General features: G+C 39.6%; 2 protein-coding genes across 4 annotated transcripts; both read right to left on the bottom strand.

Moving 5' to 3' along the window:
• Nucleotides 1-533: 533 nt before the first annotated feature.
• On the bottom strand, nt 534-11,742 carry LOC143105808 (arrestin domain-containing protein 3-like). The gene is made up of 6 exons (XM_076269916.1): nt 11,351-11,742; nt 11,188-11,254; nt 10,942-11,089; nt 2,691-2,793; nt 2,032-2,297; nt 534-1,462 (listed from the first exon to the last, which is right to left on the bottom strand). The coding sequence occupies exons 1-6, from the start codon at nt 11,670-11,672 to the stop codon at nt 926-928; spliced, it is 1,443 nt and encodes a 480-aa protein (XP_076126031.1). The 5' UTR covers nt 11,673-11,742; the 3' UTR covers nt 534-925.
• Nucleotides 11,743-15,841: 4,099 nt separating this feature from the next.
• Nucleotides 15,842-25,099, bottom strand: LOC143106127 (E3 ubiquitin/ISG15 ligase TRIM25-like). Of its 3 annotated transcripts, XM_076270320.1 has the most exons (10): nt 24,419-25,099; nt 22,536-22,631; nt 21,121-21,354; nt 19,516-19,675; nt 19,300-19,350; nt 19,132-19,182; nt 18,964-19,014; nt 18,809-18,847; nt 17,842-18,382; nt 15,842-16,227 (listed from the first exon to the last, which is right to left on the bottom strand). In XM_076270320.1, exons 1-9 carry the CDS (start codon nt 24,998-25,000, stop codon nt 17,862-17,864), a joined length of 1,785 nt encoding a protein of 594 aa, XP_076126435.1. In that variant the 5' UTR covers nt 25,001-25,099; the 3' UTR covers nt 15,842-16,227; nt 17,842-17,861. The 3 variants fall into 3 exon arrangements, with proteins under 3 accessions (XP_076126435.1, XP_076126434.1, XP_076126436.1); XM_076270319.1 differs by lacking the exon at nt 15,842-16,227 and having other exon boundaries at nt 17,056-18,382; XM_076270321.1 differs by lacking the exons at nt 15,842-16,227; nt 19,132-19,182 and having other exon boundaries at nt 17,056-18,382.
• Nucleotides 25,100-25,731: the final 632 nt, after the last annotated feature.

Genomic DNA, 25,731 nt, shown 5'->3' with positions numbered 1-25,731 from the left:
CTATAACAGTACTATTACTATGTACTACAAAATAACAATGTTTAACAGAGTAAGAATAAACATACATATAAAACATTTGCATACATAAACATATATGAACATAATTAATTATGTTAATTTAATTAAGTGGTTCTTATCATTTATGGTTTGTATATTTATGGTATTGTTTATTTTCATTATTGATTGTTGATATTGCGTTGACATTATTGTTACTATTGTAATTTTTCTTAATGTAGTTACTACATTTTTTAAATTGTTTACTGTTAAATTTTAACTATTGTTTTATTTTGTAAGTTGCTTTAGACAAAAGTGTCTGCTAAATTCCATAGCCATAACCATTCATAAAAATGAAAAAAGCACAAAAAAAGTTATAGTTAAAAGTTATAAAATCAAGTATAGCATTGGTTTGAGTGTGGCTTTGTTAAGCTTTTTCATAAAGTACACTTTCAGGTAATGTAACATAAAATTCATAAAATATTTTCCATTCAAGAAGAAATGTATAAAGCAAAGAAAAGATTGTACAAAAAGAAGTACAATAAAGCATCCAGTTATGTCGCTGGTTTACACAGACAAGTAAATATGTTTTATATGGTTATCAACCCCAGAGTTCAGTCCAAGAAGTCTCAGGATAACAAGATATGTCCTTAGATATGAATCAGAAAATGTTACCTTTCTCATGCAGTGAGAACAGGAAGAGAGGGTGATTACGTCTGTTTCAGGAAGACAGTGTAACTATTTGGATAACCTCCTTCATATACAATCAATAACTCATCTATAAACAACCTGCAAACTTGGCTTCTATACTACCTGATGTCAACTGATACAACACATCCTCCTCTGCACTGTAACAGATGTCAACGTTGACTTAGGTGGAGGACCCAGAACAGGAGACCTGCAGGTAAGGTGATGGGTATTAATTGTGATACTAACCCTGGAAACCAGCTGGTGGGTACAGTCCTGGATTCTGGGCAAGGTTTGGAGCCGCATATTGATTTGGAGGCTGGCCTGGTTGCTGGCCTGGGTATGGACCTGGTGCTGGATTTCCATATGGGACCGGTGTTTGATTTGGGTATGGACCTGGTGGTTGATTTGCGTATGGACCTGGTGGTTGATTTGGGTATGGACCTGGTGGTTGATTTGGGTATGGACCTGGTGGTGGATTTTGGTACTGACCTGGTGGTTGATTTGCATATGGACCTGGTGGTTGATTTGCGTATGGACCTGGTGGTGGATTTTGGTACGGACCTGGTGGTGGATTTTGGTACTGACCTGGTGGTGGATTTTGGTACGGAGCTGCTTGTTGGTTTGAATATGGGCCAGGTTGCTGATTTGGGTACTGTCCAGTGTGCTGGCTCTGAGGTTGGACAGTAGTAGGGGCCTGATTGGGATTGAAGGGAATGCCGCACAGTGCAATGGGGAATTTGACTTCCAGGTCTGAACTGCGGGAAATCTTCAGAGACAGCTGCAATATGAGAGACAGAAGGACAGATGGATAGATAGATGGACACATGGCAAATAAGAGACTGACCTCTACATCTCCACATCACACATATGGCTGATAAGAGACTGACCTCTACATCTCCACATCACACATATGGCAAATAAGAGACTGACCTCTACATCTCCACATCACACATATGGCTGATAAGAGACTGACCTCTACATCTCCACATCACACATATGGCTGATAAGAGACTGACCTCTACATCTCCACATCACACATATGGCTGATAAGAGACTGACCTCTACATCTCCACATCACACATATGGCTGATAAGAGACTGACCTCTACCACTCCACATCACACATATGGCTGATAAGAGATTGACCTCTACATCTCCACATCACACATATGGCAAATAAGAGACTGACCTCTACATCTCCACATCACACATATGGCTGATAAGAGACTGACCTCTACATCTCCACATCACACATATGGCTGATAAGAGACTGACCTCTACATCTGCACATCACACATATGGCTGATGTAAACTGGCTGGCTGTGCTTAGCTCTGAGCTCATGCTTACCATAACATAGTACTGAACGTCAATGATCTGGCAGTTGGCAATGGTTAAGGCAGCATTCTCTGGGATGTGAAGCATGATCTCACTGTGTACATCCGTGGTGTTGGGACCAATGGATTGGCCGTCTTTACTCGACTTCACACTTGACACGTATTTCCTCTTCGCCCTCCCGGAGGTGTAGCAGATCTGCTCCATGACCAGTTTAACATGCGGCGTCACTGTGCGACTGGAGGCGTTACCAATTTCTGCAATAATTTTCACTGTCTCTCCTGCAAAAAAAAATAACACACCAGTCATATATATTGATACTCAAAAGTAATAACACAAATTAATTATAATTTCATTCTTTTTTTCCATATGCATTGCACAGTTAATGTAGCGATTTCACAATAACTTGATGACCTCAAGTTAAATACACTGCAATAACGAATAAATGGCAAAGTGAAAAAGAAATCCTTTCTACATATTATTTGTTCCTTGATCCATGCCCTTTACAATGTTCCCTGTCTCTCTCACGCACATTTTCACTTTTCCTGTCTGAACAGATGCAGGTGTGGCATTTGACATTTATGGGCGAGGCAGGGGATTAGTGGGCCTACATGTAATAATTGTGTTATGACAAAATAACCGGTGGCTATTCTCCCCTTGTGTAGGCTACTTACCTGGGCTGAAGCCTTTCCTCTCCACCTGGGCGTTTAAGGACACTGGTCCACTGGTGCACCAAAGACAGCAGAGCGTCTTGGCATTAGACCCTGTGAGCGGCATCTACCAACACCAAGAACAACAGAACATCAATATCATCTGCTAACTGGTTGAACTTAATTAAATGTAAAGCAAATTTCTGCTTCGGTGGTCTACCGAGGTGAAGTTAGTTTGATATTTGATATTCGGATATTCGACAGATATTCAAAAAAAAAAATATGCGGCCGGTTTCACCCCGTGTTTGCAGACAATGTACAAACAGATGACCTGTCTACTTGCTCCCAGCCGACCATAGGGACCGTCTAAAAAGTACATTCTGAATTACCTTCATAGTCTTTTTTGTCAATAGCTTTGACATCATGTGACCTAGTGACTCCAAACCAATGCAGAATTGTTATCCTATATGGGACTCATCAGACACACCTCTTTTTATAGTCACTGTATGCACACTGTATTTTTTTTATGAATATTTTAAAGAAAATACATTATTTCATATAAGAAACAGTCTCCTTTTTTTCAATACCTCCCAGGTCATGTGACCTAGTGACTCCAAACCAATGCAGAATAATTATCCTATATAGGACTCATCAGACACACCTCTTTTTATAGTCACTGTATGCACACTGTATTTTATATGAATATTTTAAAGAAAATACATTATTTCATATAAGAAACAGTCTCCTTTTTTTCAATACCTCCCAGGTCATGTGACCTAGTGACTCCAAACCAATGCAGAATTGTTATCCTATATGGGACTCATCGGGCACACCTCTTTTTATGATCACTGTATGCACACTGTTTTTTACATTAATATTTTAAAGAAAATACATTATTTCATATAAGAAACAGTCTCCTTTTTTTCAATACCTCCCAAGCCATGTGACCTAGTGGCTCCAAACCAATGCAGAATAGTTATCCTATATGGGACTCATCAGACACACCTCTTTTTATAGTCACTGTATGCACACTGTATTTTATATGAATATTTTGTAAAAAAATACATTATTTTTTATATGAATGGTCCTCTTTTTTCAATACCTCCCAAGTCATGTGACCTAGTGACTCCAAACCAATGCAGAATAGTTATCCTATATGGGACTCATCAGACACACCTCTTTTTATAGTCATTGTATGCACACTGTATTCTATATGAATATTTTGTAAAAAAAAACACATTATTTCCTATATGAATGGTCCTCTTTTTTCAATACCTCCCAAGTCATGTGACCTAGTGGCTCCAAACCAATGCAGAATAGTTATCCTATATGGGACTCATCAGACACACCTCTTTTTATGGTCACTGTATGCACACTGTATTTTATATGAATATTTTGTAAAAAAATACATTATTTCCTATATGAATGGTCCTCTTTTTTCAATACCTCCCAAGTCATGTGACCTAGTGACTCCAAACCAATGCAGAATAGTTATCCTATATAGGACTCATCGGGCACACCTCTTTTTATAGTCACTGTATGCACACTGTATTTTATATGAATATTTTAAAGAAAATACATTATTTCATATAAGAAACAGTCTCCTTTTTTTCCAATACCTCCCAGGTCATGTGACCTAGTGACTCCAAACCAATGCAGAATAATTATCCTATATAGGACTCATCAGACACACCTCTTTTTATGGTCACTGTATGCACACTGTATTTTATATGAATATTTTGTAAAAAAATACATTATTTCCTATATGAATGGTCCTCTTTTTTCAATACCTCCCAAGTCATGTGACCTAGTGACTCCAAACCAATGCAGAATAGTTATCCTATATGGAACTCATCGGGCACACCTCTTTTTATGGTCACTGTATGCCCACTAGGCTTGGGTATCGAATATCGAGTATTGGTTGGAACCGGGACTATCTTTGCGATTTTCCCGGAATCGTTCAAAAGTTTAAATTTCGATTCCTAGTTTCGATTCCCAGTCTGCCAGCAAGAAGAAGAAACGGCTGAACACCAACGAAGAAGCGCATAGTTCATAGAATTAAAATTCATGGAGAAGGTCAGACTATTTCATTCAGAAAGCAGGGTTCCCGCGGATCCTTAAAAAGTCTTAAATAAAACTGAATTTTCAAAAGAGAGGTATTAAATGTGCGTATGGGACCACCAGCGAGTGCAAGAGAGCGAGTGATGTCTCAATCTAGTTTCGTGTATTTAAAACGCAATTGTATAAGTGACTAGGCTATTAGGCTACGGAAGGAAGTGTAGTGGTTGCAGAGTGAAGATGTTTTTCACGGGTGTGGTTAAAGGAGTGAAAACAGTAATAATACAGTAGGCCTATATGTACAAAATAATATGCCTGACGTTTTCGTGGTGTAGCTGAGGCCAGAGAGATATACAGGTAGCCTATGTGGAATGAGGAAGCCTACGGTAGAATGAGCAAGAGAAAGAAAAAGCGATAGGTTGGCCATACGTTCGAATTTAGGCCGGACATATGGATTTTAAAAGCCCTGTCCGGCGTCCGGCGCAGCCTCAAGCCGGACGCTCATTTGTTCTCCTTTTTGGAGTTGCGCTTGGCATCTAAAATCGTTGCTCGGACGCAGCATCGTTTCACAGACTATGGACGCGAAGACTGCTGGTCAAATTATGTGCAGTGCTTCGCAATCAGGAGGAGGCCTAGCCTAGTAATATCTGCCAGCAGCTTGCTTGCCAGCGTTTCCCTTTAGGCTAGGCCTACTTCGCAAAAGTTGTGAACTAAAACCGCAGATATTTTTGGAATGTCGGCGACTGGCTACATAAAAAAAAAACGTGTGTTCATAATACGTGCGTGCTTGAGATGAAACCAGCGGTTTTCAGCAGGATCATGCGAGGAGGACCTGTCTCTTAATTAATTTAAAACAAGTCAATGGTTTTACAATGTAGTCAAGCTTTGGTTGGTTTAGATACAACATGTAAAATGTAAAGTAGTGGATTAACTTTAATTTGCTGTGCTGCATATTGGACAATAGATGCACATAGTGTAAATTATATAAAGTAGGCTTATTAAAATATGTAAATAGCTTTGTCTAACTTTGAAAAAAATATTGAAGGGAATCCAGTCCAGTGCACATGTCTTTGGCAAGTAGCCTAGGCTACTACAGACACAGGTGAAGAACAGTCAGCCTCAGCAGTAAGCAACCAAATATGTACAGCCAGCTTCAAAAGCAAGCAGCCCAGACCCTAAAATTGGGCATTTATAGCTTTGAAGGTAATTCACACACAATTATTTTGCTTTCGACAAAATATATTTGGTAACTTCTGTAGACATCCAAAATTGGGTGGGGGTTAAAATTATTAGGGAAAAAAACTATTGCATAAACAGTCATATATATCTTTTTGCCATGGTATAGTCTTAAGTTTGATTTAGATGTCGTGAAAAGGTCTTAAAAGTCTTTAAATTTGCACTTGGAAAATGTGCAGATACCCTGAGAAAGACCGTTGGTTAGCTAGCTCATTTAAAATATCTTTTTATTTTAAACTTTTTTTGACCCAGCCTCTTAAAAAAATTGGAATCGAGAATCGCTAGGAACCGGAATCGAAATAAGAAATCGGAATTGGAATCGGAATCGTTCAAATTCAAACGATACCCAACCCTAATGCCCACTGTATTTTATATGAATATTTTGTAAAAAAAAATACATTATTTCCTATATGAATGGTCCTCTTTTTTCAATACCTCCCAAGTCATGTGACCTAGTGACTCCAAACCAATGCAACATAGTTATCCTATATGGGACTCATCGGGCACACCTCTTTTTATGGTCACTGTATGCACACTGTATTTTATATTAATATTTTAAAGAAAATACATTATTTCATATAAGAAACAGTCTCCTTTTTTTCAATACCTCCCAAGCCATGTGACCTAGTGGCTCCAAACCAATGCAGAATAGTTACCCTATATGGGACTAATCAGACACACCTCTTCCTATAACCATTGAAAGCACACTATTTTATATTAATATTTTAAAGAAAATACATCGTTTCCTATAAGGAATGGTCTCCTTTTTCAATAACCCCCCCCCCCCCGCAAGGGAAGTGATGTAGACTATGGAAACTGTGTTTTCTCAATACCTTCCATATAACAGTAGAAGCCAAATCATTTTTCATATTGAGGTGTGTCTGATAAGTACCCCATAGCAGAACAGTTCTGTATTGATCTGTGTTGTCTAGGACCCCTTATATGGCAGCTATTGAGCAAAAAGCTGTTTTCCATAGGAAATAAATATGATTCTTTAAAAAAATTAAATATAATAGTTTATGCAAAATATTATTTCACATTGACATGTGTCTGATTATTATCACATAGCAGAACAGTTCTATGTTGATCTGTGATGTCTAGCGAGAAAAAAGCTTGCAAGGTATTGAAAAATGGAGACCATTCATGATGGCAAATAATGTATTTTCTTAAAAATATTCATATAAAATATAGTGTGCATACAGTGACTATAAGAAGAGGTGTGTCGTATTAGTCCCACATAGGATAACTATTCTGCATTGGTTTGGAGTCCCTAGGTCACATGGCTTGGGAGGTATTGAAAAAAAGGAGTCTGTTTCTTATATAAAATAATGTATTTTATTGAAAAAAATTCATATAAAATACAGTGTGCATACAGTGACTATAAAAAGAGGTGTGCCCGATGAGTCCCATATAGGATAACTATTCTGCATTGGTTTGGAGTCACTAGGTCACATGACTTGGGAGGTATTGAAAAAAGAGGACCATTCATATAGGAAATAATGTATTTTTTTTACAAAATATTCATATAAAATACAGTGTGCATACAGTGACCATAAAAAGAGGTGTGCCCGATGAGTCCCATATAGGATAACTATTTTGCATTGGTTTGGAGTCACTAGGTCACATGACTTGGGAGGTATTGAAAAAAGAGGACCATTCACATAGGAAATAATGTGGTTTTTTTTACAAAATATTCATATAGAATACAGTGTGCATACAATGACCATAAAAAGAGGTGTGTCTGATGAGTCCCATTTAGGATAACTATTCTGCATTGGTTTGGAGTCACTAGGTCACATGACTTGGGAGGTATTGAAAAAAAAGAGACTGTTTCTTATATGAAATAATGTATTTTCTTTAAAATATTCATATAAAATACAGTGTGCATACAGTGACTATAAAAAGAGGTGTGCCCGATGAGTCCTATATAGGATAACTATTCTGCATTGGTTTGGAGTCACTAGGTCACATGACTTGGGAGGTATTGAAAAAAGAGGACCATTCATATAGGAAATAATGTATTTTTTTACAAAATATTCATATAAAATACAGTGTGCATACAGTGACCATAAAAAAGAGGTGTGTCTGATGAGTCCCATATAGGATAACTATTCTGCATTGGTTTGGAGTCACTAGATCACATGGCTTGGGAGGTATTGAAAAAAGGAGACTGTTTCTTATATGAAATAATGTATTTTCTTTAAAATATTAATGTAAAATACAGTGTGCATACAGTGACCATACAAAGAGGTGTGCCCGATGAGTCCCATATAGGATAACTATTCTGCATTGGTTTGGAGTCACTAGGTCGCATGGCTTGGGAGGTATTGAAAAAAAGGAGACTGTTTCTTATGGTAAATAATGTATTTTCTTTAAAATATTCATATAAAATACAGTGTGCATACAGTGACTATAAAAAGAGGTGTGCCCGATGAGTCCTATATAGGATAACTATTCTGCATTGGTTTGGAGTCCCTAGGTCACATTACCTGGGAGGTATTGAAAAAAAGGAGACTGTTTCTGATATGAAATAATGTATTTTCTTTAAAATATTAATATAAAATACAGTGTGCATACAGTGACCATAAAAAGAGGTGTGCCCGATGAGTCCTATATAGGATAACTATTCTGCATTGGTTTGGAGTCACTAGGTCACATGACTTGGGAGGTATTGAAAAAAGAGGACCATTCATATAGGAAATAATGTATTTTTTTACAAAATATTCATATAAAATACAGTGTGCATACAGTGACCATAAAAAGAGGTGTGTCTGATGAGTCCCATATAGGATAACTATTCTGCATTGGTTTGGAGTCACTAGATCACATGGCTTGGGAGGTATTGAAAAAAAGGAGACTGTTTCTTATATGAAATAATGTATTTTCTTTAAAATATTAATGTAAAATACAGTGTGCATACAGTGACCATAAAAAGAGGTGTGCCCGATGAGTCCCATATAGGATAACTATTCTGCATTGGTTTGGAGTCACTAGGTCGCATGGCTTGGGAGGTATTGAAAAAAAGGAGACTGTTTCTTATGGTAAATAATGTATTTTCTTTAAAATATTCATATAAAATACAGTGTGCATACAGTGACTATAAAAAGAGGTGTGCCCGATGAGTCCTATATAGGATAACTATTCTGCATTGGTTTGGAGTCACTAGGTCACATGACTTGGGAGGTATTGAAAAAAGAGGACCATTCATATAGGAAATAATGTATTTTTTTACAAAATATTCATATAAAATACAGTGTGCATACAGTGACCATAAAAAGAGGTGTGTCTTATGAGTCCCATATAGGATAACTATTCTGCATTGGTTTGGAGTCACTAGATCACATGGCTTGGGAGGTATTGAAAAAAAGGAGACTGTTTCTTATATGAAATAATGTATTTTCTTTAAAATATTAATGTAGAATACAGTGTGCATACAGTGACCATAAAAAGAGGTGTGCCCGATGAGTCCCATATAGGATAACTATTCTGCATTGGTTTGGAGTCACTAGGTCGCATGGCTTGGGAGGTATTGAAAAAAAGGAGACTGTTTCTTATGGTAAATAATGTATTTTCTTTAAAATATTAATATAAAATACAGTGTGCATACAGTGACTATAAAAAGAGGTGTGCCCGGTGAGTCCTATATAGGATAACTATTCTGCATTGGTTTGGAGTCACTAGTTCACATGACTTGGGAGGTATTGAAAAAAAGAGGACCATTCATATAGGATATAATGTATTTTTTTTTACAAAATATTCATATAAAATACAGTGTGCATACAGTGACTATAAAAAGAGGTGTGCCCGATGAGTCCTATATAGGATAACTATTCTGCATTGGTTTGGAGTCACTAGTTCACATGACTTGGGAGGTATTGAAAAAAGAGGACCATTCATATAGGAAATAATGTATTTTTTTACAAAATATTCATATAAAATACAGTGTGCATACAGTGACCATAAAAAGAGGTGTGTCTTATGAGTCCCATATAGGATAACTATTCTGCATTGGTTTGGAGTCACTAGATCACATGGCTTGGGAGGTATTGAAAAAAAGGAGACTGTTTCTTATATGAAATAATGTATTTTCTTTAAAATATTAATGTAAAATACAGTGTGCATACAGTGACCATAAAAAGAGGTGTGCCCGATGAGTCCCATATAGGATAACTATTCTGCATTGGTTTGGAGTCACTAGGTCGCATGGCTTGGGAGGTATTGAAAAAAAGGAGACTGTTTCTTATGGTAAATAATGTATTTTCTTTAAAATATTAATATAAAATACAGTGTGCATACAGTGACTATAAAAAGAGGTGTGCCCAGTGAGTCCTATATAGGATAACTATTCTGCATTGGTTTGGAGTCACTAGTTCACATGACTTGGGAGGTATTGAAAAAAGAGGACCATTCATATAGGATATAATGTATTTTTTTTACAAAATATTCATATAAAATACAGTGTGCATACAGTGACTATAAAAAGAGGTGTGCCCGATGAGTCCTATATAGGATAACTATTCTGCATTGGTTTGGAGTCACTAGTTCACATGACTTGGGAGGTATTGAAAAAAGAGGACCATTCATATAGGATATAATGTATTTTTTTTACAAAATATTCATATAAAATACAGTGTGCATACAGTGACTATAAAAAGAGGTGTGTCTGATGAGTCCCATATAGGATAAATATTCTGCATTGGTTTGGAGTCACTAGGTCACATGATGTCAAAGCTATTGACAAAAAAGACTATGAAGGTAATTCAGAAGGTACTTTTTAGACGGTCCCTAAGGTCGGCTGGGAGCAAGTAGACAGGTCATCTGTTTGTACATTGTCTGCAAACACGGGGTGAAACCGGCCGCATACATTTTTTTTTTGAAAATCTGTCGAATATCCGAATATCAAATATCAAACTAACTTCACCTCGGTTTCTGGTCTGACTCTCTTGACATCTTGTTATCATAAAACAACAAGATTCCTCACCCGAAGATGTGGATGATTGGCATCCGTGCGGCTGGCAAACTGGACCTCCGTATCAAATTCTTTAGCCAAATGCCAAGGTCTGTGTATGGCGACAACCATGGAATACCGAATTTTCCCATACGTCCCGTTAAACGACGGAGGGAAGTCACTGTTTGAGGGGAAAGATGTTTATGTTACCACATCTTTATTCATTTCAAGTAGAATGGCAGAACGTCTTATTAAAAGGGTGGCGTAGGTCTAGGCTACCCTTGTGGAAGCTGGCATGTAAACGGAAACACATGCTTCCCCGGAGGTAAGACGGTGTGACCACTTGCTGTAAACAAACAAGCAATGTTGAGAAAAAGTTAGGCTATGCCTAGCATGACTCGTGGTAAAGTCTGAAACTAAACAAAAGACAGGCACAACCTACCATCGTTAGCTTGCATCACGATATGGGAGAGATTGAAGAAATCTAAGTCGGCGGAGTATGTTCTCCTTCTCCCTCTGGCTGCCCCTTGTCTTCTCCTATTTCTTCCTACTCCACCACGACGACCGGTAGCAGGACCCCGATTTTGTTCGTGCCATAACACGCTAGCTTTACCTTTCATCGACATCATTATGGACTGAATCTTTGCTTCTTTAGTGAGATCAAACAGCACTTGACCTGACAAGACATCTCCACCCGAAAAGGTCACTTTTGGGTTTAAAGCGTTGAAATTTATCGTGAAGTTTTGAAAAGTCTCCTCGAACATCTTGAATTATAGATTGCTTTTTCCTAATTCAGAAATCTCGTTTATATTCCAAATCCGTCCTTCAACGAATAGTTTAAATAGTAGGATATGACATTTAAGACCCACTTAGATTTGAAAAGAGCAAAACAATTAAGCGCCATGCGCCTGCGCATTGCCTTAGGGCAGGGGTGGGCAAACTTTTTGGCTCAAGGGCCACATTGGGTTTTGAAAATTGGCCGGCGGGCCACACAACCCCCCCCCCCCCCCACGACACACGCCTAAAAAAATACATTTTTTATAGCCTATAATTTAGTATGAAAAGTATTTGTTTTTAAATACTGCTAATTTGTTTTAAAAATACTGCTAATTTTATGCTGTTTAACAAATGTATAAATTGTACACTATCGCTTTAAGACAGTCGCTTTTATTCACGTTTATTTCTCAATGATCTTCTGCCTGCTCCACTATGGCTAGTGCTGTACCTACGGCTGGGCCCTCTCACAGTTTTTAAATGGTCAGTAGTGGGAACTACTGTTGCCTTCATGATTTCCTTTTAAAACTTTCTTATAAGGAGGAGATATCAATTATCAACAATCACAAGCCAGCTGGAACATGCGGCTCTCTCTCCCTCTCGTGAGTGCAGACGCGTTCCCAATTAAATGGATTGCATATGTTCACGTTAGATCTGCTGCAAAGGAGATAACTAAGAGTTAACTTAGTTTAACATGATGTTATCTCTATTTAACATGATGTTTTGACATTGACATTGTAAACGTTATCTAAGGAGAGTGAAAAGCAGTTTGCAGTAAAGCTAACCAACGTCTATCGCAGGAAAAAAATAGCGAGCAGCCTGATAACTAGCCTAAATGAAATGCTCGGCGGGCCGGATGAAAGTGCTTGGCGGGCCGGATCCGGCCCGCGGGCCGTAGTTTGCCCATCCCTGCCTTAGGGGAATGCAGCGCAAACCACACCCATTGGGTAAATCAGCTCCGTGCATACCATACCTCCTTATGTGAGGATACAGTGATGCTTCCTTTTGGCGCAAATGCCAGGAATGGGTGGGATTGAGTTATTTGATCTCTAAATGAATGTCCATACAATAATGCCCAGTTCTACAGAATCCTTATTTCAAACTTGGTAAACACATAGGCTACTAAACCAGCGAGACTACTACACTTTTTATTTTATTTCATTTGATTTATTTATCCTTTGTTTAAGTCACATTTTCCAACTGAGATTGGTTCACATCCAATTGAGTCCTAGCCAAGAAAGGCAGCATCGTTAGAAAGAATAAACAACATAAAACTCAACACGGTCCGTGTAACGCTTTGCAGTGCTTTGTTCTATTTGCTCCATCCATTTGATCCAAATAAAAAATGTGTTCAATAATCCAATTTTCAATTTTTTTTTAACTGGTGTTGCTGCTATTTTCTAAATGTGTCATTAGTCACGCAAGATAAAGAAAACAGAAACTGGATTGGAAACAAAAGTAAAATTCAGTTAATATTGGATTTTTGCCGGGTTTTTTTTTTTTTTTTACTGTTTTTGTTGGGCTGAACCACGCGTGGGGGGGGGGTGGGCTGATACATATTAGCGCGCGGTGTTGTAATCACATTTTATCAGCGGATGTAGAGATAGAGGGCTATCAAACACAGTTCAGCTTGCATCAAGGTGCCAAGCGATTGATAATGTCAGCTCGAGATCAGAACCTTAGATGCAGAGGGAGACATTGCTGCGTCCTGACACTTATGAGTAGGCCTACGTGTTCTAGCCTATGTTCTGGGAGGCTTTGAAGACCTACATGAGCATTACCAATGGACTTGAGCTCTAGCCTACAGGCCAATGTAGGCTATTTGCTGTTGAAATTAATAAATGGATAAACTGATAAATTAGGCTCACTGTTGTGTCTTCGTTTAGCCTAATGAAACCTAGTCTAGTGTAAAGCATTAAATAAGCAAAAATGCCATGTCAAACAGTGCTTGGGGTAGCCTGTATAGCCCGGTATAGCCAAGACTGACGTCGATAGCAAAGCATTCTGCTTTGGGGAATTATTTGGTATGGCATGGCCATGGTATTCAAATATAGGCTAGGGCCTACTGTAGATATGTTCAACATAGGCTGAAAGTTATGTTTAACATGCCTTGTTTTAGTTCTTAATCTCTAAAGTAATGTCAAAATCACAAACAACTTCAGGCGGCGCTCTCTTCCACCATCTAGTCTGGCCCAGCTAGATGGTGTTCTCCCCCCGGTGCTCGTGGTTCAGTCCAACCACAAGGGCAAAAAAGGGAAATTAGAAAATTGACGCATCATTTCAATTTTTAACTTCTGAACAGAAAACCGTAACTGTGCTCAATTGAAAATCAAAATAAGCAACAATAACCCATTTACTGTGCCGTCCTAAAGAATGGATAACGGATTTTTAAGCCTATTTTTTATATTTTTTCATGTGAATTCTGCAAATAGAACATAGCACTGCAAAGCGTTACACGGACCTCAACACAAAGCACAAGGATGTGAACAGAATAAGTAAAGGAAACATAAGGAAAAAAGCAAGACAAATGTAAAAGCATTTACAGTGATTTACAACATTTGAACACATGATTTAAAATCAGAAAGTGGAATGAATATAATGTTTTAACTGTTTTTGAATTGCAGTCCAGGATGAAGTTAACCGGAACGAAATTCATCTGGCGAGAGTCAGGTTAGGATGAAGGAGCATCACATCGGAAAGCTGTATAGAGCCATGGCCACACTGAACACTTTGTGTTATGTCCAGTTGCTGTAGAGCCATGGCCACACTGAACACTTTAAGTGTTATGTCCAGTTGCTGTAGAGCCATGGCCACACTCACTGAACACTTTAAGTATTATGTCCAGCTGCTGAGTGACAAGCTCAGTAAAGTCAGTGCAGGCTCTGTTTGGGGTCATTCCTCCCCCAGGGTCCTAAATTCTTAGGCTTTTGGTCTCCCCGGTTCAGAGGATGTCCCCTTACAACCCTTCTGTAACATGTTATGGCACAATTTATATCCATGTGATGCTCTTTATATTAGTAATTAGTAATAGTAATTCTCTTTGCATTTACGTTTCATCTCCATAGATTCCTGCCTTTACACATCTTCCCATATTTTGGAATATTTCAGTCTATAGGCCTTATTCCCAAACACCGCCGTGAATAAGCCTTTATGAGAGCACTTAAATAAGTGGGTTGTGCTACCCCTGGGCCACTGAGCTCCTCCAAGGAACGTCACTACCACAACCTTCTGCTCAGTTCTACTCATGTAGAATGAATACAAGCAGAATTGCAATGTAAGAGGATCACTAGGATATGAATTGTGTCTTAAAAGGTCACAGGGGAGATGTGATGAGTTTCACGCTTCATCTCCATATGAATTGTGTCTTATATGGTCACAGGGGAGATGTGATGAGTAGTATTCATGTTTCATCTACATATGCCTTCCACACATCTACCCATATCTTGGAATATTTCAGTCTACTGGAAGGAATATTTACAGCTCTGCAGTGAAATGGTCCTTGATCATGATGCGGTCTAAAATACATCAAAGTGGAAAAGTGTTTAACTTAATTGAATAATAGAGCCAGGACAGTGTTTTCACTATCCTTCTTTCATGAATTTTTTCGTGTTTATATCTTTGGACCACCAGGTGGCGCTGTGAAACTGACTTTGGTGAGACTTCATCAGACTTGCTAATACAGTGACCCTCCTGCATCTTTAGTGTAATAAGTTAACTGGTGCTCTTATATTATGTAAATATTCAACTTACTCATTTGCACCATCACCATGACACTCACTCACAAAGAGCACCTTACCTTATGCACAGATAATCACAGTCCCTGCCTCAGTCATTGCAAGCGCCTCTTGATTAATCACCCACTATGTGGATACTGTTTTTAGAATTGATTTAGATTAAGTGTTATTTAGTATAATTTGTATTTTAGTATATTCTTTATCCTCTACTGTCCTTATTGCTTAGTTGTGTTTTTTTTATTATATACTTTTAATTACTTTTTTCTGCTGTTAGTGAATGTGTGTGTGATGTCTGTATGCTACTGAGACCTTGAATTTCCCCTTGGGGATCAATAAAGTATCTATCTATCTACCTATTTATCTATCTATCTAAGGCAAAAGGGTGCTCTTAATTGAGGAACAGCATGTTGTTTTTTGGAGGGATTTCTTCTCTGGTTGGCATTGCTAATAATATGCATGTTATCAGATCCATCTTTCATTGACCCTGGATGGTGCTGTTTCTTTAGAGAAATGTATACGGCTATGAAAGCCTATTCCTTCTGTATTCTCACTGTTATACGTGTCATAATAACACTTTTATTGCAGCTGTATAACTTAAGACGCCTATACACAGCAGTGTCCCCCTCCATGACCCTGCAGTCGCCCTGCCAACCCCCCAAAACAATACTCAGGCTTCTAGACTGGCTTTGAGTGCTCTTTGCCTAGATCACCAAGTGGCAATACTTGTGTGACTGCTGGATTCATGCATGGCATCGTCTTTCTTTGTAGCCTGACACCAGTCACCTGCAGTTCCTGCAATCTCGGCTTTCACCTGAAAGAGATGATTTCAAGATTTCAGATGGTCTATAGAGCCCACTATCTGTTCTGTTTTTATAAAGGCATGAACACGGCCACATCCCTTAAGGGGGGTGGGGGGGTGTAGTCCTTCCTAATCCCAGGAACTCGACCGCAACTGCTTATCCCATGTGAGGTGGGATTTTTTCAACAAAAGACAGAGGAATACCACTGAGTTTTAGTACATAACCAATGTCTGCGCTGTATTCAATATGTTTTTGAACATAACCAATGTCTGTGCTGTATTGAATTGGTTTTAGTGCATAACCAATGTCTGCGCTGTATTAAATTAGTTTTAGTGCATGTCTGCGCTGTATTGAATTAGTTTTAGTGCATAACCAATGTCTGCGCTGTATTGAATTAGTTTTAGTGCATAACCAATGTCTGCGCTGTATTGAATTAGTTTTAGTGCATAACCAATGTCTGTGCTGTATTGAATGACATGGATGTGTATCTTCTTTAGAAAGACAGATGTGTTTGCAGTACTTCTTAGAGAATTTGAGTTTAATGTGCGTAGGCCTAGTTTAATTTCACCACTGGTTAGACCTACATGCCATGGAATTAAAGATCACCTACGCCAGACTAAGAGTTACATGTGAAATCAACAGTTTATTTTATTATGTTTTTCATAGTTTTACCTTTTATCATTTTCATACAAGTTGTTTTGGATACTATATATTTAATAACTTTGACAGGAAGGATTAAGTAAAAATGTCTTTCATTTTACAAAGTATAGGTAACATGCATATACATATACAAGACCCAACCCAAAACCCTTGCTTATAAACTCTTTTTTTTTCAACAGCACATTTCCTTTTTTCCTTTTCAAAACAATTGGTGGAATCCAGAATCACAAAAATGTACTCCCACTGCATATAATCTCATGGGTTTCATAGTAGACATTCATAAGACATGTTGTGAACTGAAGCCATAACGTTGAGAAGGACTGAAAGGAGGGCTAGGGGGAGCAGGAGGGAGAGGAGATGAGGGTTAGGGGGAGCAGGAGATGAGGGCTAGGGGGAGCAGGAGGGAGAGGAGATGAGGGTTAGGGGGAGCAGGAGATGAGGGCTAGGGGGAGCAGGATATGAGGGTTAGGGGGACCAGGAGATGAGGGCTAGGGGGAGCAGGAGATGAGGGTTAGGGGGAGCAGGAGGGAGAGGAGATGAGGGTTAGGGGGAGCAGGAGATGAGGGTTAGGGGGAGCAGGAGATGAGGGCTAGGGGGAGCAGGAGATGAGGGCTAGGGGGAGCAGGAGATGAGGGCTAGGGGGAGCAGGAGATGAGGGCTAGGGGGACCAGGAGATGAGGGCTAGGGGGAGCAGGAGGGAGAGGAGATGGATTGTGGGAGAGGGTCAGATGAAGTGAAACACTGGGTTCACCAAGGTATGAATAGTTAATGTGTGGTGTGTGTTCCAGCAGAGGTCTAGATGCTCTAATACTTGTTGGGGTCCAGATACTGTATGTATGAATGGCTTTGGTCTGATGGTGATCCCAAGATCAGAGATTCAGAGACTCACCCAGCGCCAGGTGTGTGTGGTGTGTTGTTTGTGTTTAGGTGTGATGATTTACGAATGTTTTTATAGATGCGCTCACAGATTTGATCTGTCTGTGAGTCACAGCAGCTTCACTGATGATCCTTCAGTAACTGTAAACCCAGGATAGAGTGTGTCATAGAATGTGGTCTGGAATTTGTGCAGGAGGGTCATTGTGTCAGAGACGCTGTAGAAGGCCAGAGTTCCTGCGCTTGGATCCACATACACTCCTATTCTGGGGCTGGTCACTAGAGGAATTTGAGTCTGTTTATTTTTGAACCAGACAGAGGAGCAGGATTTGGAGTCGTCAATAATTAGACTCCAAGATTGATCATTAAATCCAAACCCACTCTCATGAGCTGAATCTTTCCTGCTGATGGTATTATATGAGACCGCTATATAAACTTTCTGACTCCACTCAACCTCCCAGTAGCAGCGTCCACACACACCCTCTCTACACAGCACCTGACACCAGTATTCAAATCTCTCTGGATGATAGGGATATAACTTGGCCTCAGCTCTACCTTCCACCCTCCTGCTCCGTTTAGAAAGGTGGAGGTTTGTGTGTGCTGAGTTTCTATCCAGTGTGAAGTGACAGTAATCTGTTGGAGAAGACAGGGAAGGTTTTATGACAAGGAGACAAAAGATTTGTGTGTGTGTTTCTGTGCATGCATGTCATTCTTTGATCCCTTGTAAGTAGACTGAGAATGTTTTGTCTGAGTGTGACGTGTGTATCTACATCTGTCCATGTGTATGCTCTGAGGTGTAGTATACTTGTCTGTATGCCGTCTCTGTATGTGTATGCTCTGAGGTGTAGTATACTTGTCTGTATGCCGTCTCTGTATGTGTATGCTCTGAGGTGTAGTATACTTGTCTGTATGCCGTCTCTGTATGTGTATGCTCTGAGGTGTAGTATACTTGTCTGTATGCCGTCTCTGTATGTTTATTTTCTAAATGCTAAATATATGGGTGTATTTGTGGTGTGATTATACATGATTCTGGTTGTGTTTGTTTGATATCCAACTTACATTGTAAGAAATCATCTCTGGTCACTGGTCCTGTCAAAACTATTGTGACAGAAAGAATGGCACGTAACCATAACATCGTAATATCAAGTGCATTTCACCATTGCATCAAAAATATTATACGACAATGTTTGTGTTTGTTTTGATATCCAACTCACGTTGTAAGAAATTGTTTATGGTCATTGGTGCTGGCAAAACAGGTTGAGTCCCTATAGAGACAGAAAGAATGGCAACATAACCATAACATTGTAATATCAAGTGTATATCACAATTGCATAAAAAAAATGATATGACAATGTTTGTGTTTGTTTTGCTATCCAACTCACGTTGTAAGAAATTGTCTCTGGTCACTGGTGCTGTCAGAACAGGCTCCGCCACTATAGAGACAGAAAGAATGACACTGTAACCATAACATCCTAATGTCCAGCACATATCACAATTCCATCAAAAACGTTATACGACAATGATTGTGTTTGTTTTGATATCCAACTCACGTTGTAAGGAATCGTTTTTGGTCACTGGTGCTGTCAAAACAGGCTCCGCCACTTTTGAGACAGAAAGAATGGCACCGTAACCATAACATCCTAATGTCCAGCACATTTCACTATTGTGTCAATAGAAATTATACAGTATGAACTCAATGTTTTCTTGGGAAGTGACATTCAGAGTCTCCAGCTTCTTGAATGTTAAACTCCAGGAATTTGACCAACCTGCGGTAGAGCTATTCAGGATGTCCTGTTTGCAGTAATCTTCTAGTTGGTCCTTCAGCGTGGAGACTGATTTCATCACAGCCTCAAAACAGAGACTCTGGTTTACAGTAAAGCTGGATAGGTTTTGAGACTGTGCTGGGCCACTGACAGACTGGAAGTTCTAAAGGAAAGGAAAGAATAAGAGTGTGTACCAAGAGCATGAACAACAATAGAGTAAATCATAAAAGCAAAAAACATTCCATATCAGTGTGGGTTACACATGCCATGACCAATCAGAGCTGACACTTTAAACCTCCATCTACCACAGCTGCGATAAGACACCCTTTTCAAAGGCTCCTTTATCCATCACATCCAACACATCAAAGTGGGTCCAAAGTTAATACATATTGCACCCACAAAATTTTAGTTTCAATAAGTCGGTCTAGAGTTGGTCAATTGAGAAGTCTATATGCCCAGTCAAGATGTGTTCGGGCTTTATAAGAGGGTACACTTCAACATGAGCATGCTTGAGTTGATTTTGTTTACAACAAAAAGACGCTAGAGAAGCGAGATGTTTAGATTCCGCCATCATGCAAGACATTGTTTCACAACTGAGTAACTCGAAATTATCAATGCAAAGTGATGGAAAAGATTTGTTATTTTTCTCAATTTTTCATTACTGTTGAATTATCTAAGATTTACTAATTTGAATAAGAATTGAGCAAACTTGGGTGTTATTGGGCATATTTTCGATTATCTTAGCATACGATGCTAGCTATCCTGGTAGCCATTTATTAATTTCCTGGTCTGAAACTAAGTTGTGAGAATTGAATGTGGAAATCAATATAGAGTGAGATTTTCAGTGAGAATCATTTAGCCTAGGCCTATATCTCAGAACAAATGAATACAAAATAATTTAAAGGTGCTCTAAGCGATGCTGGGTAACGTCACTTCTGTTGACTTTCAAACAAAACAAAACAGAGAGCTAGCTCGCAACTTCCTCCCCCTCCCTCCCTCCTGTGCTGCTCCCGAGCAATTGAAACTCTCCTAAATGTGCCTCTCTTCTGTGATTTGCTGGAACAGTTTGTTATGTTTTTATGGGCTAGGTTTGCCCAGGTTGTTTTTGTTGCCGTTTTTGGAGCCTGGGCTGTCCACAGAGATTGCGGCTTTTTTACAGTGTATTCAGGACACAGACAGCTAGCGGTTGGTTAGGTGATGTTTGCAGTAAGTGACATAAAATGTTTTAGCCTAAAAAACGTGTGGCATCGCTTAGAACACCTTTAATTTCTAAATATTACATTCAGTTTCAAGCTTACTGGGATTCAGCTCCAAACTAAATTTAATTTCCAGATACTATTAAAATTGGGTTTTTGATACAATTTGTCAAATTCTGCAATTCAAATGCAACATACAAAATATTCTGAATCATTTTTTAAGTTTTTGAATTTCCCCCTGGGGATTAATAAAGTATCTATCGATCTATCTATCTATATATCTATCTATCTATCTAAGCACAATCTACTCCATATCATTTGGGGGCATACATGTGAATTGAATTGAAACGTTAATGTGGAAAACACAAGTCAAATGAAAACGGATACTTTGTGCATCAACACTGTTTCATACCAGAAGGAAATGGATGTGATCCTCAATGTGAGAAAGCTGCTCCAGTTCAGCATCTCTCCTCTTCAGCTCAGCAATCTCCTGCTCCAATTGATCCAGATGTTCTTCAGCCCGATACACCTCAGCCTTCTCCTGAGCTTTGATCAGCTCTTTCACCTCAGAACGCCTTCTCTCAATGGTGTGTATCATCTCAGTAAAGATTCTCTCACTGTCCTCCAGTGCTGTCTGTGCAGAGCTCTGTTAGGAGACACACAAAGAGGTGGTCAATTTAAAGGGATGGGCAATTTTGACGGTGATAGGGGCCAACATTATTTTCTTTGATGGTTGTATGGGCCATATTACAAATCTGCACTTTCACATAGTTCACCCCTATCTACATGTTTTCCATTACTGTGTGTAATTCATTAGCTATCAAACAATCAACAATTGCTATCCAACTGGAAGTTTTCAGTCAACCGGTAGTGCCTTCATCTGTCAGCCTGTTTCTCTCTTTTAATTTGATGTGTTGAGAAGCTAATCTCGCAGATCTAGGTGCTATCAAACATGCTAGACACGAAAAATACAAAATCTCTTAGGATGGAAAAACGGGACATGGGTAGGCAACTAGTATCCAAAAATGTGTTTAGCCTGAACGTGTGAACAGAAGTTTGCACATGTACAGCTGCAGCTGGGCTGTGCTCTCGGCAGCTCACTCACTTCCATTGAAGGATCAGAGGGCCAGCCGTGGCCTACTGGTTAGCGCTTCGAACTTGTAACCGGAGCAAGCCCTTGAGCAAGGCACCTAACCCCTCACTGCTCCCCGAGCGCCGCTATTGATGCAGGCAGCTCACTGCGCCGGGATTAGTGTGTGCTTCACCTCACTGTGTGTACACTGTGTGCTGTGTGTGTTTCACTAATTCACGGATTGGGATAAATGCAGAGACCAAATTTCCCTCACGGGATCAAAAGAGTATATATACTTATACTTATACAACAAACTATTAGAAAAAGGTTCAGGATCAAACCCTACCTCAGATCAGAACAAAATGAGTTTGAAAAAGTAACCTCATTGATCGAAATAATGCTTATATGGCTGCAGGCTGTATATGGCTCACAGCAAAGCACCTGGATGTGCTGGAAAGTAACTCAGCATTACAGACTCTGAAAAGGTTCAGTCAGCTGGCGTCTTCTCTGAAATATTTATAGACTATTTATATAGTTTTCGCAATTACTTGTGTGTGACTGCAAAAACTAACAGGCAGTTTGTTATGACAAAATGTAAGGCCTGCAGGAAGAGGTAATTGTGCTCATCTTAGGTGCAGGACAAAATGAAACCTGTGTCAAAAACGTGTGACCTGGTCATAGAATATCAGAACTGTGGTCATGTTGCTAAAACATTCAGCAAACAGCTGCTGTCCTCTCCTCTGGTCAGTACTCACCTTGAGAGTCTCCACGGCGCTCCTCAGCTCCTGCAGCTCCTTCTCTCTCTCCTGGATTGTCTGCTGGAATTTGGTCTGGGTCTGCTTCCGCTGATTCTGTTGTTTAATAAAGATCCATATTTCTTAAAAATCAGCCTAAACCTGATCAGGTTCACCCCTTTTTGGGGACAATATACATATACAGCTGTGAATAATCATCATGACCTTCGGTATTAGTCTCAATCAAATTAGGATTTTCCAAACTTTTGACGTATGGCAATTTGTCCAAGACTGTTATAACAAAGCCCCCCCTCCCTAGCCTAGAAATCTAGACGCACCCTAGCGGCGGCAAATTAATTTGCTCAGCCTGTACGTCTAGTATCGAACCATAGGAATTTCTATTGGCTTAACACCGTGGATGTTCTCCAATCACAGCGCTCTATTTCGTTAGAGAGTCTTAAGGCGGGCTTAACAGGATAACGACATCCTGCGACGGTGAACAACAAGTAAGTTGGCTATGGCGAACGAAGAGCGGTTGTTTGAATCGGTGTTGGCGTCAACTTTGGAGGAGTTGGACTTGTGCTTTTCTTTGAAAGTAGAGCAACACAAAGCACTTAAGTCATTCCTTTCGAAGAAGGATGTATTTGCCGTTTTGCCGACCGGATACGGATATGGTCGTAGCGCTGGCCTATTGCATGCCTAGGCAGTTTGAAAGACAATTCTCTGCCCGCCCCTTGGATTAAGCAGGTGAATGATTCGATTCCAGACTATACATTTTAATGATATAGGATGCCCCTCCCCTCAGGAGGTGGGTCTTAAGTGCCCTGCTGAATCCGATCAGACTAAACAGATTTCAATTCTTCCAGTCTGCCCAAATGTAAATTTGTTGTTTAGTAGGCCTAGCTTACACGTCAACTATAGCCTACCTTTTATAAACAACATGTATGTGTGACTGCTAGTAGAAAAGATTACTTCTGTGCATGTAAAAAAAATAACATCTGTAGACATATTTGTCAAGACATCCATTTTCTTTGAGTGGACACTTGTAGGCGATTTCTTAGTAGGTGTTTTGGCGTTAATACCATGCCATAACTGTATGTTTCAGCTGGATTGCTGGCGTTTTACCCTTTTCCTGCAGATGTGGCCGTTTGCAGATCAAATTCAAATCTGCCTTGTCTAAATTCTGACCTTGTAAGTACAAATGATCGTATGGCCACAGGGGCTGTTGTATGAACATCGTCTGATAAATACAAAAGAACAAGCAAACAAATATTCATGGGAATCAATCCGGTGACAGAGAGCAGGTGAGAATGGTTGTCACATTTTTTACTTTCATTTGAATCCTTCAAAAATGGTATCATTAATCGATTCCCTTTCATGGAAGCCTAACGTGTCAGGCAGAAATGGAGTCATCTCAATGTTATGCCTCCTACTACTGAAATATCCTTATAGATGAACTCTGACCCCCAATTGTGATCTGGACAATATTTTCTAACAGCACCCGTTAGTTAGCGAGATCGGATGTGACGGGTGAAAAACCTACTTGTTCTCCCCCATATAAGGAACATGCAGGCCTAAACTTTGACCGCTATGTAAAATATATCCCCGAAAACAGTTGGCGTTTTGTTAGATCAACTATCTCTTCAGCGCAACTTGATCTATGGTCTTTTGGGCCCCCACCTTCGGCTTCAAGGCAGTGCTTGGTTCTGCAAACGGCCACATCTGTAGAAGTAAAGTGAGAGTCTGCAGCTAGACCCCTAAGGGGTGTGTCACAGTTAACACAGAAGTCATTAGGCCTACTGTCTGCACCCTGACACGTTGACAGGTTAATGTTTAACTGAGTCTGGACTTTGTAACTTCAGTGATATAAAGTCAGACGTGAATTTTAGCCAGAATAACATCACCTGTTTGGTACTCCACTCTGCTGCAGCTGTGACTGTGTCGTGGCCTTTGTGTCCGTCCATCATGCACATATAACAGATGCAGCTCTGGTCAGTGCGACAAAATATTTCCAAAACCTTCTTATGATGGGAGCACATCCTCTCCTGTAGCTTGACTGTGGCATCAATCACTGAGTGTCTTCCTGCGTGGAGTTCATTGTGAGTTTCAAAGTGAGTTTCACAGTAAGACGCCAGACACTCCAGACAAGACTTGACCGCTTTCCGTTTTTCCCCAGTGCAGACGTCACACTCCACATCCACAGGCGCAGCAAAAGCTTGAGCAACAGAAGAGGTCTGGATTCTGGTCTTCCTCATTTGTTCCACAAGCTCAGCGAAAATATTGTTTTTCTTTACAACGGGTCTTTGAGAAAAGGTCTCCCTGCACTGGGGACAACTGTAAATTCCATTGCGACCAGCTTCCTTATCCCAGCAGTTCTTAATGCAGTCCATACAGTAACTGTGTCCACACGGAATAGTAACTGGATCGTTCAATAGGTCCAAACAAATCGGACAGGTGAAAAGTTCCTGGTTATTTGCCTCTGCCATATTCTTCGGGCTCTCGAATCTGACAAAGAGATCGTCCTTTGTCGATGAAATAATGTCACAAAGCTGAGAAAGAGATAGATGACGTTAAGTTTCGTTTCACCAGAAACTGAAGTCACCTGATAGGCTAACTTCCTTGTTAACTGGGAGGGCGTGTTCGTTGCTTTAGCGCTGTCACTCCCCGATGTGAGTCGCTACCCGATGTGAGTCACGCATGCTCAGATTGATAGGTTTTACGGCATAACGCCAAGGGATCCGACTGAAATCCATAAAATAATTCACTTTTCTGTTTCAAAAACGTTTTAGCTAAGATTGTTTGATTGCTAACGTTAGCCATTCAAGTGACAGCCTTTGTTGTGCTTGATTGCTTACTTACTTGCCAAACTTCGTTATGTAGGTCAATTTTTATTGATATTACAGAAGTCTCTCGCTAGCAGGCTACTTCAGCCTCTAATCTAGAACTGACATTAGAGATCATGCTGTGAAAATGTGATGCCTTACGCTAAATAATACATGACTGCTGTGTAGGCTAATGTCATTATTCTGTGGCTAACAGCACAGGTAGTCGCAAAGTAGCAAAGTGACGCATGCGCGACTCACATCCGGTAGCGACTCACATCGGGGAGTGACAGCGCTATGGATTTATAATGCCAAACAGCTGTCTGAATTTCTTATAGGCTACATTGTTCTGTAATTGAAATGGAATTTTAACATAGATGTGTTTATCCAAAGCA

The sequence above is a fragment of the Alosa pseudoharengus genome, unplaced genomic scaffold (genome assembly GCF_046254945.1).
Source record: "Alosa pseudoharengus isolate Yale_2024_CS ecotype anadromous, Long Island Sound unplaced genomic scaffold, YU_APseudo_1.1 YU_APseudo_1.1_scf_6, whole genome shotgun sequence".
In the NCBI taxonomy this organism is placed as follows: domain Eukaryota; kingdom Metazoa; phylum Chordata; class Actinopteri; order Clupeiformes; family Clupeidae; genus Alosa; species Alosa pseudoharengus.
Note: the sequence above shows the minus strand (reverse complement) of the source record. Positions and strands in the feature narration are given on the sequence as shown.